Source organism: Eriocheir sinensis, chromosome 28 (assembly GCF_024679095.1).
Source record: "Eriocheir sinensis breed Jianghai 21 chromosome 28, ASM2467909v1, whole genome shotgun sequence".
NCBI lineage: Eukaryota > Metazoa > Arthropoda > Malacostraca > Decapoda > Varunidae > Eriocheir > Eriocheir sinensis.
Window position 1 is genome coordinate 5,214,991 of NC_066536.1, and position 13,025 is coordinate 5,228,015.

At 38.4% G+C, this 13,025-nt stretch overlaps 1 protein-coding gene across 2 annotated transcripts in view; it reads right to left on the minus strand.

The window, feature by feature from the left end:
- Window positions 1-1,955: 1,955 nt before the first annotated feature.
- LOC127004408 (transcriptional enhancer factor TEF-1-like) overlaps window positions 1,956-13,025 on the minus strand; it is a 136,858-nt gene continuing 125,788 nt past the window's right edge. For both annotated transcript variants that reach the window (XM_050872068.1, XM_050872069.1), the window contains 7 exons: window positions 12,912-12,950; window positions 11,528-11,697; window positions 11,095-11,290; window positions 10,073-10,135; window positions 8,436-8,602; window positions 7,742-7,976; window positions 1,956-5,201 (listed from right to left, as the gene is read on the minus strand). In XM_050872068.1, coding sequence (XP_050728025.1) covers window positions 5,088-5,201; window positions 7,742-7,976; window positions 8,436-8,602; window positions 10,073-10,135; window positions 11,095-11,290; window positions 11,528-11,697; window positions 12,912-12,950 — 984 coding nt within the window. In that variant the 3' untranslated portion in view covers window positions 1,956-5,087. The remainder of the gene's footprint in view (window positions 5,202-7,741; window positions 7,977-8,435; window positions 8,603-10,072; window positions 10,136-11,094; window positions 11,291-11,527; window positions 11,698-12,911; window positions 12,951-13,025) is intronic.

Sequence of the window (13,025 nt, forward strand, 5' to 3'; positions counted from 1 at the left end):
AGTGTGGTTACATGTATATATTCACCTGTTTTATGACCCTACGGCAAGCGGGGTCGGGGGGGGGGGGGTGATTCCCTTCCGGTAGTAGGAGCGTGAACATTCCTTTCGGTGAGCCGCAGGTTTTGGCTGTCGTTGCTCTCCTAGCGGAAAATTCTGCACCCTCACTTTGGGGAATGGGAATGTCCTTACCGTCTTGCGTCTGCAACCTGCGTCTCTGTGGTGACTGCACGCGGGTTGAAACACCTTTACAAACTGGCGAAGAATATAAGCATCCCTCCACTGGGTGATCTCCAAGTAGCCAATGGGCATGTGAGTGTGATGCTTTTTAATGCTTTTCAGTGTGCGGTGAGTAAGATACATTGATCATCACTGTGATATCTGGTTAACAGAATTGCAATGGACGAGCCTCGATGTATAAGGCGCAGATATTCCTTATTTGAAGTGTTTAACAATATGTTGTTGAATGATCAGTTCTAAGTACCGTTGCGAACAGAGTGCATTTGCCTTGCCTTTTCAATGTAATAATTTAAAGAGCAATCAGCGTACGGATCCAGTAAATATAAGACAAATCGTCATTTTGGATCTTTTCCGTTTGGCGTACAGCGCTAAAATTAATTTTAATATAGATTTTCTTATGTATTTTTGTCCGTAGAATCCGAATATGACAATTATTTATGGGAGAAACGAACGTTTTTATTTATTTTTTTTACAGCCGCCGCAGCCTCAAAATAGGTCACAGATTCAAGAGTAAAAAAAAAGTCCTTGAATTGGATTTTCAAAGCGTTTCCATGACTGCTGAAGGTTTGCAAACGGAATACTGAATATTACGACTTTTTAAAGTTTGAATTCCTTCAGTAATAGATAGGAAGAAAATAACTTTAAAGGCAAATAACTCAAAAACTGTTAATTTCTCCAAAAAATAATGTCTATTTCTTCTACGGAAAAAAAAATAAATAAATCTATATTAAAATTACTTTTAGCGCTGTACGCCAAACGGAAAAGACCCCCGTCGAAGAACACAGGCACATACGATCTATCCACGGAGGGGCCGAATCCTCCACTGACTGACTGACTGTGTGTAATTCACCCACGGCCTGTCATCGTCAGCAAGTACCTTCCCGATTAGAGCAAGGCTCATTAGTTGACCTCTGGGTACTGCCGGGACTTCCACACACCACACACCCCATCCCCCTTGCTCAAGGGGGGACAGTAACCACTTCTTGTCAGTGGAAAAAATTCCAGTCTGAGTGTGTGGTGCTCGAACCTGCCAGGCCGTGAAGCTAGAGCTTAACCACTGAGCTACCGGATCGGTGTGTGTGTGTGTGTGTGTGTGTGTGTGTGTGTGTGTGTGTGTTACTGCCTATTGCTCTTTCACAATTTCTACCTAGATATTGGACCAAAGTCCCATTAGGTGTATACAATAATTCGAAGTTCTTTCAACCTTCACTAATTATTTAGCCCACTAGTACTGGATCAGCTCTCTGCCTTGAGCTGTCCATTACCCTGCCAGTGGTCAGTTGGTCTTTGGTGAGTTAATTAATGGTATGGGCACCGAAGGGAACTCAGCAGCCCACGGCATGTACTCAGTTCAATTTCATTTAAAGTTAATTTCTAACTATAACTTATGCTTTCAAGGTCTTATCTTGTGGATTTTTTTGTCCCTCAAGTCCTTACTTGTCTGCCTTCATGGTTATTTTCTATGTATTTTTGTTAGTAACATTACATAGTGGATCTAATTTCAAAGGTAGTAAACAGTGGTAACATTTGTAACTGTAAATGGATTTTCATGTAAGGAAATCCCTGTGGCTCAGCACATTTTATGTTCCAAGTTGTACCCTTTTTTCTGTTGTTTTATCTAGGCTTTTGAAATAAGGAGAAAATATGCAAACATCATCTGTACTTTTTCCAGATACCTCAGGTTAGTGATTGAAAACATCTGGATAAGGAAAAAAAAATCACGTAAAAATGTCTATTTTATACAACTGTACAAAATGGTACTTTATCCAGTCTACCACGCTGGTAAACTTTAGTTTCTGCCAATAACTCTGAAAACTCATGAAATGGTTAAGAAACACACTTGACAACAAAGTCAGATTCAGTGACATGTTTTAGACCAAGACTTAACTGTGTTAAGTCTGAGTCATCAAATACCAATTCAAATACTTAATGGGGATCTTATTTCATATAACCTAAATTCATAAAACAATGTTCCACAACATACAGCCTATTTTTCAAAACATCTATTGTTTCTTTATAATATATCATATTTTGCTCTATATCTACAATATCAACATTGTCAGTAACCCTGCGACTCAGACTCAATCCAGATAAGTCCCGGCCTAAAGTGTGTCCGCAGCCACCACAGGCAGGCAGCCACACTCCACCTTTGTCCCGGGGAAGGCTGCCTCCACCGCAGGGGAAGAAATTAGATGTGCATGACTTTAATAACATGCTTAGCATATATATATATTTTTTTGTCTGTTTGCATCCTTGGTATGATGATTATGGATAATAAAATTCTGCAATGCATTTAAAATACAATAACCTCCTTGTGGCACACATTAACAGCAACCTACACTCAGAGTGGATACTATCCTGTGTTCCTTTATCACAGCAATAAGAGGCTCACATCCTGTACTTCAACAGCTGCTCAACTCAAAGCCAGTCAGCAGCCGGATCAGATGGTAATTATCATGCACAGGATTGATAAACACATTACAGAACTGAGAGAACCCACCTAAACTAATGCATGTTTTCTGACAGATAGCTTCTGATGATAATGATAAATGAACAATGTCCTCATATGAAGTCTCATGCACACCTCTTCAATTTGATGTAAGGATGGAATAAGTCAGGCTCTAAACCATTCATTTTGTTAATAATACTGGGTTTTCCATACATGAGCCTTTAATACAGCACAAAATGCCACAAAAGGAGCCTCTGATATTATAGCCTCTTATCTTATTCGGTGCCTCAGCCTGTTTCTCTCACTTTCGCTTCACCCACAGTGTCTCAGTCCACCACTCAAAGGACAGTCACAGCTCCTGAATACAGGTTACACACAATTTATAATACTTTTCAGCATTGGCCTTGAGATATTATGGCTTGATAAATCAAAGGCAGTATATCAGATAAAGATTTGCACCATTCGATTACCCCACAGTAACATTTCTGAAGCTGCATAGCAAATAAAAAAACACCTACGAGTCACAAATGAAACGAAACAGCACCTTTACAGCTCATCAACAAAGTCTGCAGCTGTGAGACAAGACAACAGCCAGTGGTGGCATGAGGGTGCTGGGTCTTGTGCTGACCAGGGAGGACTTGAGGGATATCATTAGAGTTGGTGGACAAGAGAGGTAGTTGCTGGGATTCTCAATCTGCCTTTCCATCCCACTCTGAGGACTTGTGTTAGTTGGTGGTGGCGTTTTGTGTCTCCTGTGCCAGCAACCACCACTTTGGGCCTCCATCATCCATTTTGATTCACTCTATCAAACTATAAAACACAAATGCTTCAGCTGTAACCCTCCTTAGACAGTAGGGAATAGAATGGCTAAACAATGAAGGCACTTTGTGTGCTATTGAAATACTTTGGAAATTAGTATAAGATGAGAAAGCCTTGGCATGAATTAGCACAAATTATCATTTAATATGGCAGTCTTTTCTTATTTGTATAAAAATTAAATGAATGCCACAACACAGAAGTGATGCTGTGCTGTAGAAAAAGTATCTTTATGACTTCCCATGTCTGTCTTGGCACTAAAACAGCAACACAATGATGTGGAACACAGCTATAACCATTCATAACTTCACCTCCTGACTTTTAAAGCCTTTGGATAAGAACATCTGAGATCACAAAAAATTCCCTAACAACATCAACAACTTGCAAAAAGTGAAATAATAATTATAATAATCTACCGGTATATGTGTGAGGCAGGAGGGACGCACGCTGGTTGATAAGGCAGCATGGGGCCCTCCTGCATCTGCTACACTAGTAACAGTTCTTAAAACACTGACAAACCTAAACTACAGAGGACAGAAAGAAAATATTAAAATAAAAAATGAAAATTAAACAAGAAGCGATATGTGTAGAATGATCGTTAGAAGCTGCTTATTCCGGCAAAACAGCCCTCAATGATAGTTTGTACAAGTGGAGAGAAACAGTGTATAATATAATACAATGATAGAGATGTGAAAGACACTGTCATAAGGATGCCTCACCATGGACTTGCAAACAGATTTAATTTTCTCAAGTATAAATTACAAAAATATTCAATCACTTTGTTCATATTTGGGTAGTCACATTGTATGCATCGTGTGGTTTAAGAATGCTGGTGTTTATTTTTTGGTTAAGTACAGCAGGCATTGCATGGTATTTGCATGTTGGCGACCCGGCTGGTGCAACAGTAGCGTGGCACAACATTGCCTCCAAGCATCTATCACTTGGCACATGGCAGGCCACACCTACCCACTTCTCTCACACACACACACACACACACACACACACACACACACACACACCAGCTGCCCTCCCTGTCTGTACATGTTATTATGCCTGACCACCACTGCTACCGACATCCACGCTGCTGCTCTCAGGACAACAACAGTGGTCGTTCAGAGTCGCAAGTCTGAATATCAGACCACAGGAACTCTGCATGATGCATCAGTGACCAATATTAAGCCTCTCATATGTTGCTGGGTCACATGAAGACACCTGCAAGCCTTGAGTATCATTTTTGCACTTTGTGAGTGTCTTGTGCTGGCAACTGGCGCAGTGGTGGATAACTGCACCTTTGAGGATGCAAGCAGAAGGAGGGTGAGCTGTCAGACTTTGCGGTACAACTATGTGATTAACAAACTCTCTCCCACCACCTGCTGGTGGGAACCACCATCTCTTCCTGGTGTCACTGGTGTGGAAGGGCAAGTGGAGGTGAGGTCAGATCAGGTTGGGTCGGCACTGTGACTGGTGAGCTACAAGGCTGTTGTTTCTCACAAGGCATGTCTTCCCAATGCAGAACATGATGCTATACAAAAAGCCAGCTCAGCTCCTGGCAGGAAGCGAGGAGGAGCTGCCCTGGGGCGTGGTGTTAGTCCTTGACCAAGCGGTAGATATGGTGTTGCGCCCCATGCTCTGATGTGGACACCTCAAACACATAGGCCACACAGAGCAGTGTCTCTTGTGTGTCTCTGTTGGTCACCACCTGTGGTTGACAAAAAATATCTAATGAGAGTATGTATAAGAATAATACTGAAATGCATTTCATCCAGTATAATTTGATTTACACCTACTAACCAGCATATAATAATTTGCTGTTAAATGTTTAGTATGTAATAAATGAGTAGATGCGAGTATAAAATTTAAAAGTAGAGGTATAAAATGTTTACATAAATATTTGGGAAATAAGCATGTCATCAAGTGCCTACCAAATAATAAAAACAAAGGGACTTGCCATAAACTAAATATATACTAATGATCTTGATAAAACCTTGGGTTTATTCATAGAATATTCCTGTAATAGAATAAAAAATGGTAATGAATAGAAATACTAAGCCTGAACCCTTAATAATATATTCCTTATGGGAGGCACACTTGCCCATAAAGCAGGGGACATTTGAAATAGATTATTGGAGGAAACTTTCATTTTCAAGTAACAAAAAACAAAGAGGTTGATATCTAGAAATATGATGAAACTATCAAAGAAATTTAGTGCTGAAGTTAATGTTTAGTGTGTGTTTGTGTGTGTGTGTATTTACCTATTTGTAGCACACAGGGCCTGAGTTAGGCTCAGATAGTCCTGTCTCCTTGTCTAGTTTTATCCAATCTTTCTTTCATTTGGTGGACACTCATCGCCTCCACCACATCCTCTTCCAAACTGTTCCACAAATCCATACTTCTATGAGGAAAGTTGTACTTCTTTTTGTCTCTCATGCATGTTCCCTTTCTCAGCTTCTTGTGTCCTCTCAATCCTCTCCTTTGCTCTCTCTCCATCAACTCCTCTCTACCTACATTATCCATACCACTCATCAACTTAAACATTATCAAGTCTCCCCTTTCTTTCCTCTGTTTCAAAGTTGGCAGGTTCATGCGTTCCAATCTTTTTTCACAAGGCAGATCTGACAGTTCAGGTACCATTTTTGTTGCAATTCTCTGAATCCTTTCCAGTTTTTTTACATCCTTCTTTTTGTGTGGGGATCAACCACTCCTGCATATTCTAACTTTGGTCTAATCATTGCCTTTATTAGCTTTGTCATCATATCTATATCCATATGTTGGAATGCAAATCTAACATTTTGCAATAGAAAATATGTATCACCAAATATCGTGTTTATGTGTTTTTCTGGCATCAAAGAAACCTGAATTGTCACTCCCAGGTCTTTCTCTTCCTTAACCACACTTATGTCTCTTTCATCCATTTTATATTGTTTCTTTTCCCATCTTCAATATGTGACATTTGTTTGCATTGAATTCCATTTCCCATAAATTTGTTGCTCCACTCACATATTACATTCAAATCCTTCTGCAACCCCATACAATCTTCTTCCGTCCTTATCCTTCTTTACAGTTTTGCATCATCCGCTCATGTAGCTTTTTAATTTTTCTGGCATGTCGTTGATATAAATCAAGAACATTATTGGTGCAAGTACAGATCCCTGTGGCACTCCACTTATCACTTCTCTCCATTCTGATTTTTCATCCCTTACCACTGTTCTCTTTCTCTTCCTACCAAATACTCCTTCATCCATTTTTTCACACTGCCTCCCAGTCCTCCTCTATACTCTTATTTTCACAACAGTTTATTATGTGGCACTTTATCAAAAACTTTTTTCAGGTCTAGGTATATACAATCCATCCATCCATCTCTTTCTTGTACTATATCTATTATTCTCGAGTAAAAACAAATAAAATTTGTGACACACGACTTTCCTTGCCTAAATCCAAACTTGCTCTCATTTATTAATTTTTCTCTTTCCAGATGTTCAAACCATTGTTTTTTATGATTCTTTCACACATTTTATCGATTACACTAGTGAGTGAGACTGGTCTACAATTTAATGGCTCATGTCTGTTCCTGCTCTTACAAATTGGTATAATGTTTGCTCTTTTCCATTCTCACAGCAGCGTTCCAAACTCTAATGAACAACTTATAATATAACTTATAAATTGGCTCTGTCAATTCTTCATTGCATTCTTTTATCACTTGTCCTGATATATCATCTGGTCCCATGGCTTTTCTTCCATCTAGTGATTTCATTAGTTTCCTCAACTCTTCTTTATCCATTCTTATCTTCTTCATTCTTTTAATTCCATCCTCTCTTTCTTCTGTTTGAAATTCAGTTTCTTGAGTGAACACTTTTTGAAAATTTATATTCATCATTTCACTAATTTCCCTGTCCTTATCATAAGTTGTGTCATTTTTTTTATTACTGTTATACTCTCTCTTTTCTTCAATTTTCTGTTTACATATCTAGAGAATAGTTTTGGTTCATCTTTACATTTTCCCACACACTATGTGTGTGTGTGTGTGTGTGTGTGTGTGTGTAAAACAACAGAGAGATATAAAAACATGTATGTATTAATGTTAAATGATGAATTATAATTACTTCTAAAATTAGGGCACTTCATCAACAATCATCTGTGTGATACCACTCATTAAGGAGAATCCCTCCTTACCATAATCTTGCTTTAAAATATATGTTATGTCAATGTGATCCTCCTGGACAGAAGTCAGAGCTGTCTCACCTGCAGGATGGTAAAGTTCTCCAACACACTGTTCATCATGTATTTCTCTGGCAGGTGCTTCAGCTTGTGGATGAAGTTGATCATGTATTCACACATGGGTGAACGGTGAATTCTGTACACAAACCGACCATTCTCAAAGCGGGCATATTCTGTCTCTACCTTTTCTACCACTTGCTTGCCGAAGGAACACACCTTGGTGGAGCAGGTAATGGTCATGTTCTCAGGGCTTTCATACCTACAAGGTAAATAATGAGGAGGTGTGAGGTTACAGCCAAAATGGAACAAAGAGACTGAGGAAATTAATGCAAAAACAATCCATAATATATCATGTAACATACCTAGTAGGGCACTACTTTACTTATGTCTAGAACTTCTATATTAAAATAATCTTGTAATTCTAGGCACTTCAAAGTTATTTTAGAATTATTATACACTCAGGTCTTAGTGCCTACACAGTGAAAGATGAGTACTTGATTCTGAGCATATTGATGTTGTTTCCAATTACAATCTGAGTTGAAACATTTTATGCTATTTAATTATCCTGTATATTTAAACTAAAATGTCAAGCAAGGAAAAGTATGATAAATATTGGAATATAATGTGAAAGTTATTGTTTGATTGCATGCAATTATATTAACCAGAATTATAAAATAAAATATCCTCACACATCAAACACAAACTCAAATTGACTTACTGGCTTGTGACTCCATAGAATGTCCCCGATTCATCCTGGATATTGACATTCAGGTCTGCCCAAAACTTGACAAGGAAGAAGGCATTCTGAGGTCCCTTGTCATAGAGCTCTTTCAGGCCACCCTTCTTCTCGGGGAACTTGTCATAAATCTGCCTGATATCTACTGCCTGCAACATGCAAAGATGAAGAGAAAAAAATTAGCATAAAGTTTGAGATTTGTCATTTAAATATAGGCATCTGCAAACATTTGTGGTATCAGCCTTTGTGGCTTTAATTATATAATTATTTATGGGGGGGCCCTTTGAATATTATAAATGACTGAATCTTGAGAATTTGTGGGGTACTACATTAAACTAGTTGTGATTCCTTGGCCTTTTTCAGGTAACTTATGACCGGTGTTGTGTATAATAATAATAATAATAATAATAATAATAATAATAATAATAATAATAATAATAATAATAGTTTTATTTCGCCCAGCGGCATATATAAAAAAAACAAGACAAGAAAAATGAACGAGATCGAACTAGATACATATACGCTTAAATATTAGACAACTTATAATTTTATATGCGTGTGCACGGCACACTTATGCACAACCTACACGACCAGAAGGCCCAGCTACTCTCGCCGCATAGATCCACAAACATAGGCCGAGCTCTGTCTGACGGAAGTGATGATGGAGTTCCCAGATTGTTCCACTCTACTCCTCATACTGTATGCAGTGTGGCGATGCAGCACAGCCAGACATTTCATTCCGTGCCTGGTAAAGGCCAGGGATGAGCTTGTCCTTCTAGGAAGCCCCAGAAACCCCTGCTTGAGGATGTCATTATGACAAACCCTAAGATGGGTCATGGAGGCAGCCCTATACTGTGACCACAGCGAGTTGCAGTAGAGAGAGTGGCAGTGGCTCCTGAATAACTCCAATTTCACCTCCGTGCTGCAGAAGGAGAATTTCCTCAGCAGCGTGTTGCCGATGACTGTGAGCTTGGTGGTCTGCTTCTTCATGTAATCATCATCGGTCCTTTCCCTATTGATGACATGGCCCAGGTATGTGAATCTATCCACAAATGTAAGGGCACTCCCATTGAGCCACGCTGATGTCTGGTAGTCCACCCTGTAGTGTGGCGGTGGCACTACCATGCACTCTGTCTTGGTGGTGTTGTAGACAATATTGTGCGTGGCAGCATATGCCTGACACACTCCAATAAGGACCTGCAGAGCCTCAACTGTGGGTGCCATCAGTACCATGTCATCAGCATAACTCAGCAAGTTGATGCACCTATCTTGTAAGTGGCAGCATGTACCTGTGTCGCACAGAGCGGCAATGAGATCATCTGTGTAGACGTTGTACAGGTAGGGAGACAGGACCCCTCCCTGGCGAATTCCATTGGCTGTCTTAAAGATATATATATATATATATATATATATATATATATATATATATATATATATATATATATATATATATATATATATATATATATATATATATATATATATACTTGTATATATAATGTGACGGATGAGGTGCATAAATGTTGGCCCTACAGGGAGCCAGTCATGAGGAGCAGGATGTTATTTTCCAATATTTTTACCCCTAAACACCAACACACAGCTTTCAAGTATCAACTCACCTCTAGTAACGGATCCGCATAAGTGGTTGGGCCTCCTATGTGAACAAACAGATGCTTTTGATACTGAAACAATACAAAACAAAATACAATTAGTAATAATAAGGAACCCAGATAATATAAAGTGGATGATCACAATGGATATCTGCAGTTTAATGATAATCCTTTCATGTGAACTACTACAGTCACAACAAATTGTGGTACAGTTAATTCAGGATTAAGTGACTAAAAAAAAAGTATCCCATTTTCATAACTATGTCCAATGAATGAACATTGAGCAAAAGAAAATAAAGTATACAGTTTATATTATAATTTTTTTTTTTGTATAGAGGAGGCAGGCCAAAAGCAAAACAATATAAAAAAAGCTTGCAACACATTACTCTACAAAGAAAGACAGGAGATAAAAAAATAATGATATAATTAGGTTTGGTGGGAGAGGTGCCTTGATACTTATAAAGGAGTGTAGGTCAAAGGGAAGAGAAAATATTGACAAAAAGAGACTTCCAAAGTTTAACAATGAAAGGAATGAGAGGATGAAAGAATGAATATACTGGCTAACTTTTGCATTTAAGAAGTTGAGCAGAATACTGATGAGTTGGAGTAGAAATTCACGTGCAGCAAGGCCATGGGAGGGGTGGAAGTATGCAATTAGCAAGTTCAGCAGAGCAGTTAAATTAAAAATATTGATAATGAATAGCAAGAAAGCAGCACTGCAGCAGACAGTAAGTAATCATAATTATCACACAATTCTATATGAATACAGTGCTCGTCATTGAAACTGTCGCATGGTACATGTTCATGTTTAAGCAAAACTGAATAATGTGCTGAAAAATAAATTAGAAACTGTGCCTGTAGCAACAAAAATGCTACCTACTTGAAACATACCAACATTCTATGTAAAACCAAACTCACCCCATGCAAAATAAGATAACAGAATATTAACCCTGTAGTGCACCAAGAAGTCTGAAGGAGTAAAGTAAAGAAATCTGTGAGAGTCCACCTCTGACCACCCCCCAAAGACTCACTGTGTCTGGGTCTCTTTGAGACTCCATGAAGGCGCTAAATTCCACCAGTCGCAGCTTCTGTGTTGCAATGGAGCGGCCTTCCCAGGGAGGCACTGTGACAGAGGGAGCAGCAGCGGTCTGCAGCAGACCTCCCATGCCTCCTACAGTTGGTTTAGTCTCTCCACCCATGAAGGGGGACTGAGCGAATGGCTTGACACTGTGGAGGAGTAAGTTATATTAGAAAGATCAAAATTTCTTGAGTTTTAAAAAACACATTTCTCTTGAAAGCTTTATCATGTTAAGGAATATTATTTTTCTGGCCATTATACTTATGATTTACATACATATTTATTATACTAGCGAATATATATGACAACAGCCAGAGTAAGATTCTCTTTTACTTTGATTGTACTGCCTGGTGATATGCTACTGTACTTGGAGCACAAGAACTCACTCCTGGCTAGTGCCTGCCTGAAGCCCACCCTGCCAGAAGGGACTGGCATAGGACACAGGTGGGGGAGCCAATCCAAGTGGAGGCTTGCTGTGCATGGCTGTGGCAGAGACGATTTGGGCTGAAGACATGGAGGACATGGTGTGAAGGGCCTTCTCCTTGGTGGCTGAGTCCTGGAGAGAAAGAGTAGTTCAGCAGGGAGAAGGGTGACTTTTGGCTTTCTTACTAAAACAAAACATGTTACTGCTGTGCCATAAGGAATATGACAGTACTTGGTGTTATTCAATCCCCACAAATATGTGGCTCACAGTGAAATTTAACAAACTTGATTCATCAATGACTTCATTAGTGGTTTCTTATTAACAGAAATTCCTAAGGTTTGTGATCTTCTAAACAAGCAATATCTATATAATCTGTGACTTGCATAAAAGACCGAACCTTACAATATAACTCTGTAGTATTTTTATGCATGTCAATGTGGGCGCTCAAGCCAATTCTGAGAAAACAGTCCATGTTCTGAACACTGAGCACAAATAAATTATTTATACCTGAGCCATAAGATAAGAATAATGTTTGATCCACATAAACATCATCCTGATTAGTATTATGAAGCATGAAAACCCAATTAAATTCTTGACCAGGCCATGGTTGACTGGAGCTCTGACACTACCTGTGTGTGTGTGGCGGGGGAGGTACTGACATTCATTCTGATGATTTTTATTGTTGATGGCTTAGTGATAAACATAATTTTTCTTCATCAAAAGGTGCCTACTATGTGTGTGTATGTGTGTGTGTATTTACCTACTTGTATTTACCTATTTGTAGTCTACCAGGCCTGAGCTGAGCTCTAATAATCCTGTCTACATATCTACATTTATCCAGCCTTTCCTTTATTTGTTGGACACTGTTCACCTCCACCACCTCTTCCCACAAGCTGTTCCATGTGTTAACACTTCTATGTGTGTGTGTGTGTGTGTGTGTGTGTGTGTGTGTGTGTGTGTGTGTGTGTGTGTTTATCTATATATATATATATATATATATATATATATATATATATATATATATATATATATATATATATATATATATATATATATATATATATCAGCGTTGGTTTGATATAAATCAAAATATTTAAATCAAGTGATTTAAATTGATTTAAATCAGAGTAAAAAATCATGATTTAAAGCAAAATTAAATATACTGAATTAAAAATTATTTATGTGATAAATTAGGAGTAAAATATCTAATGATTTAAGTTAATATATATATATATATATATATATATATATATATATATATATATATATATATATATATATATATATATATATATATATATATATATATATATATATATTTAAAAAAGAAAAGAATCAATACTTGCCAGACGCAACATTCCGCCATTGTCGTCGGAGGTGCAGCCCTACAATGGGACAGACAGACAGACAGGTCAGTGCATGAACATGGGACATCACTGGCTGCAACATCTGAGTCATAT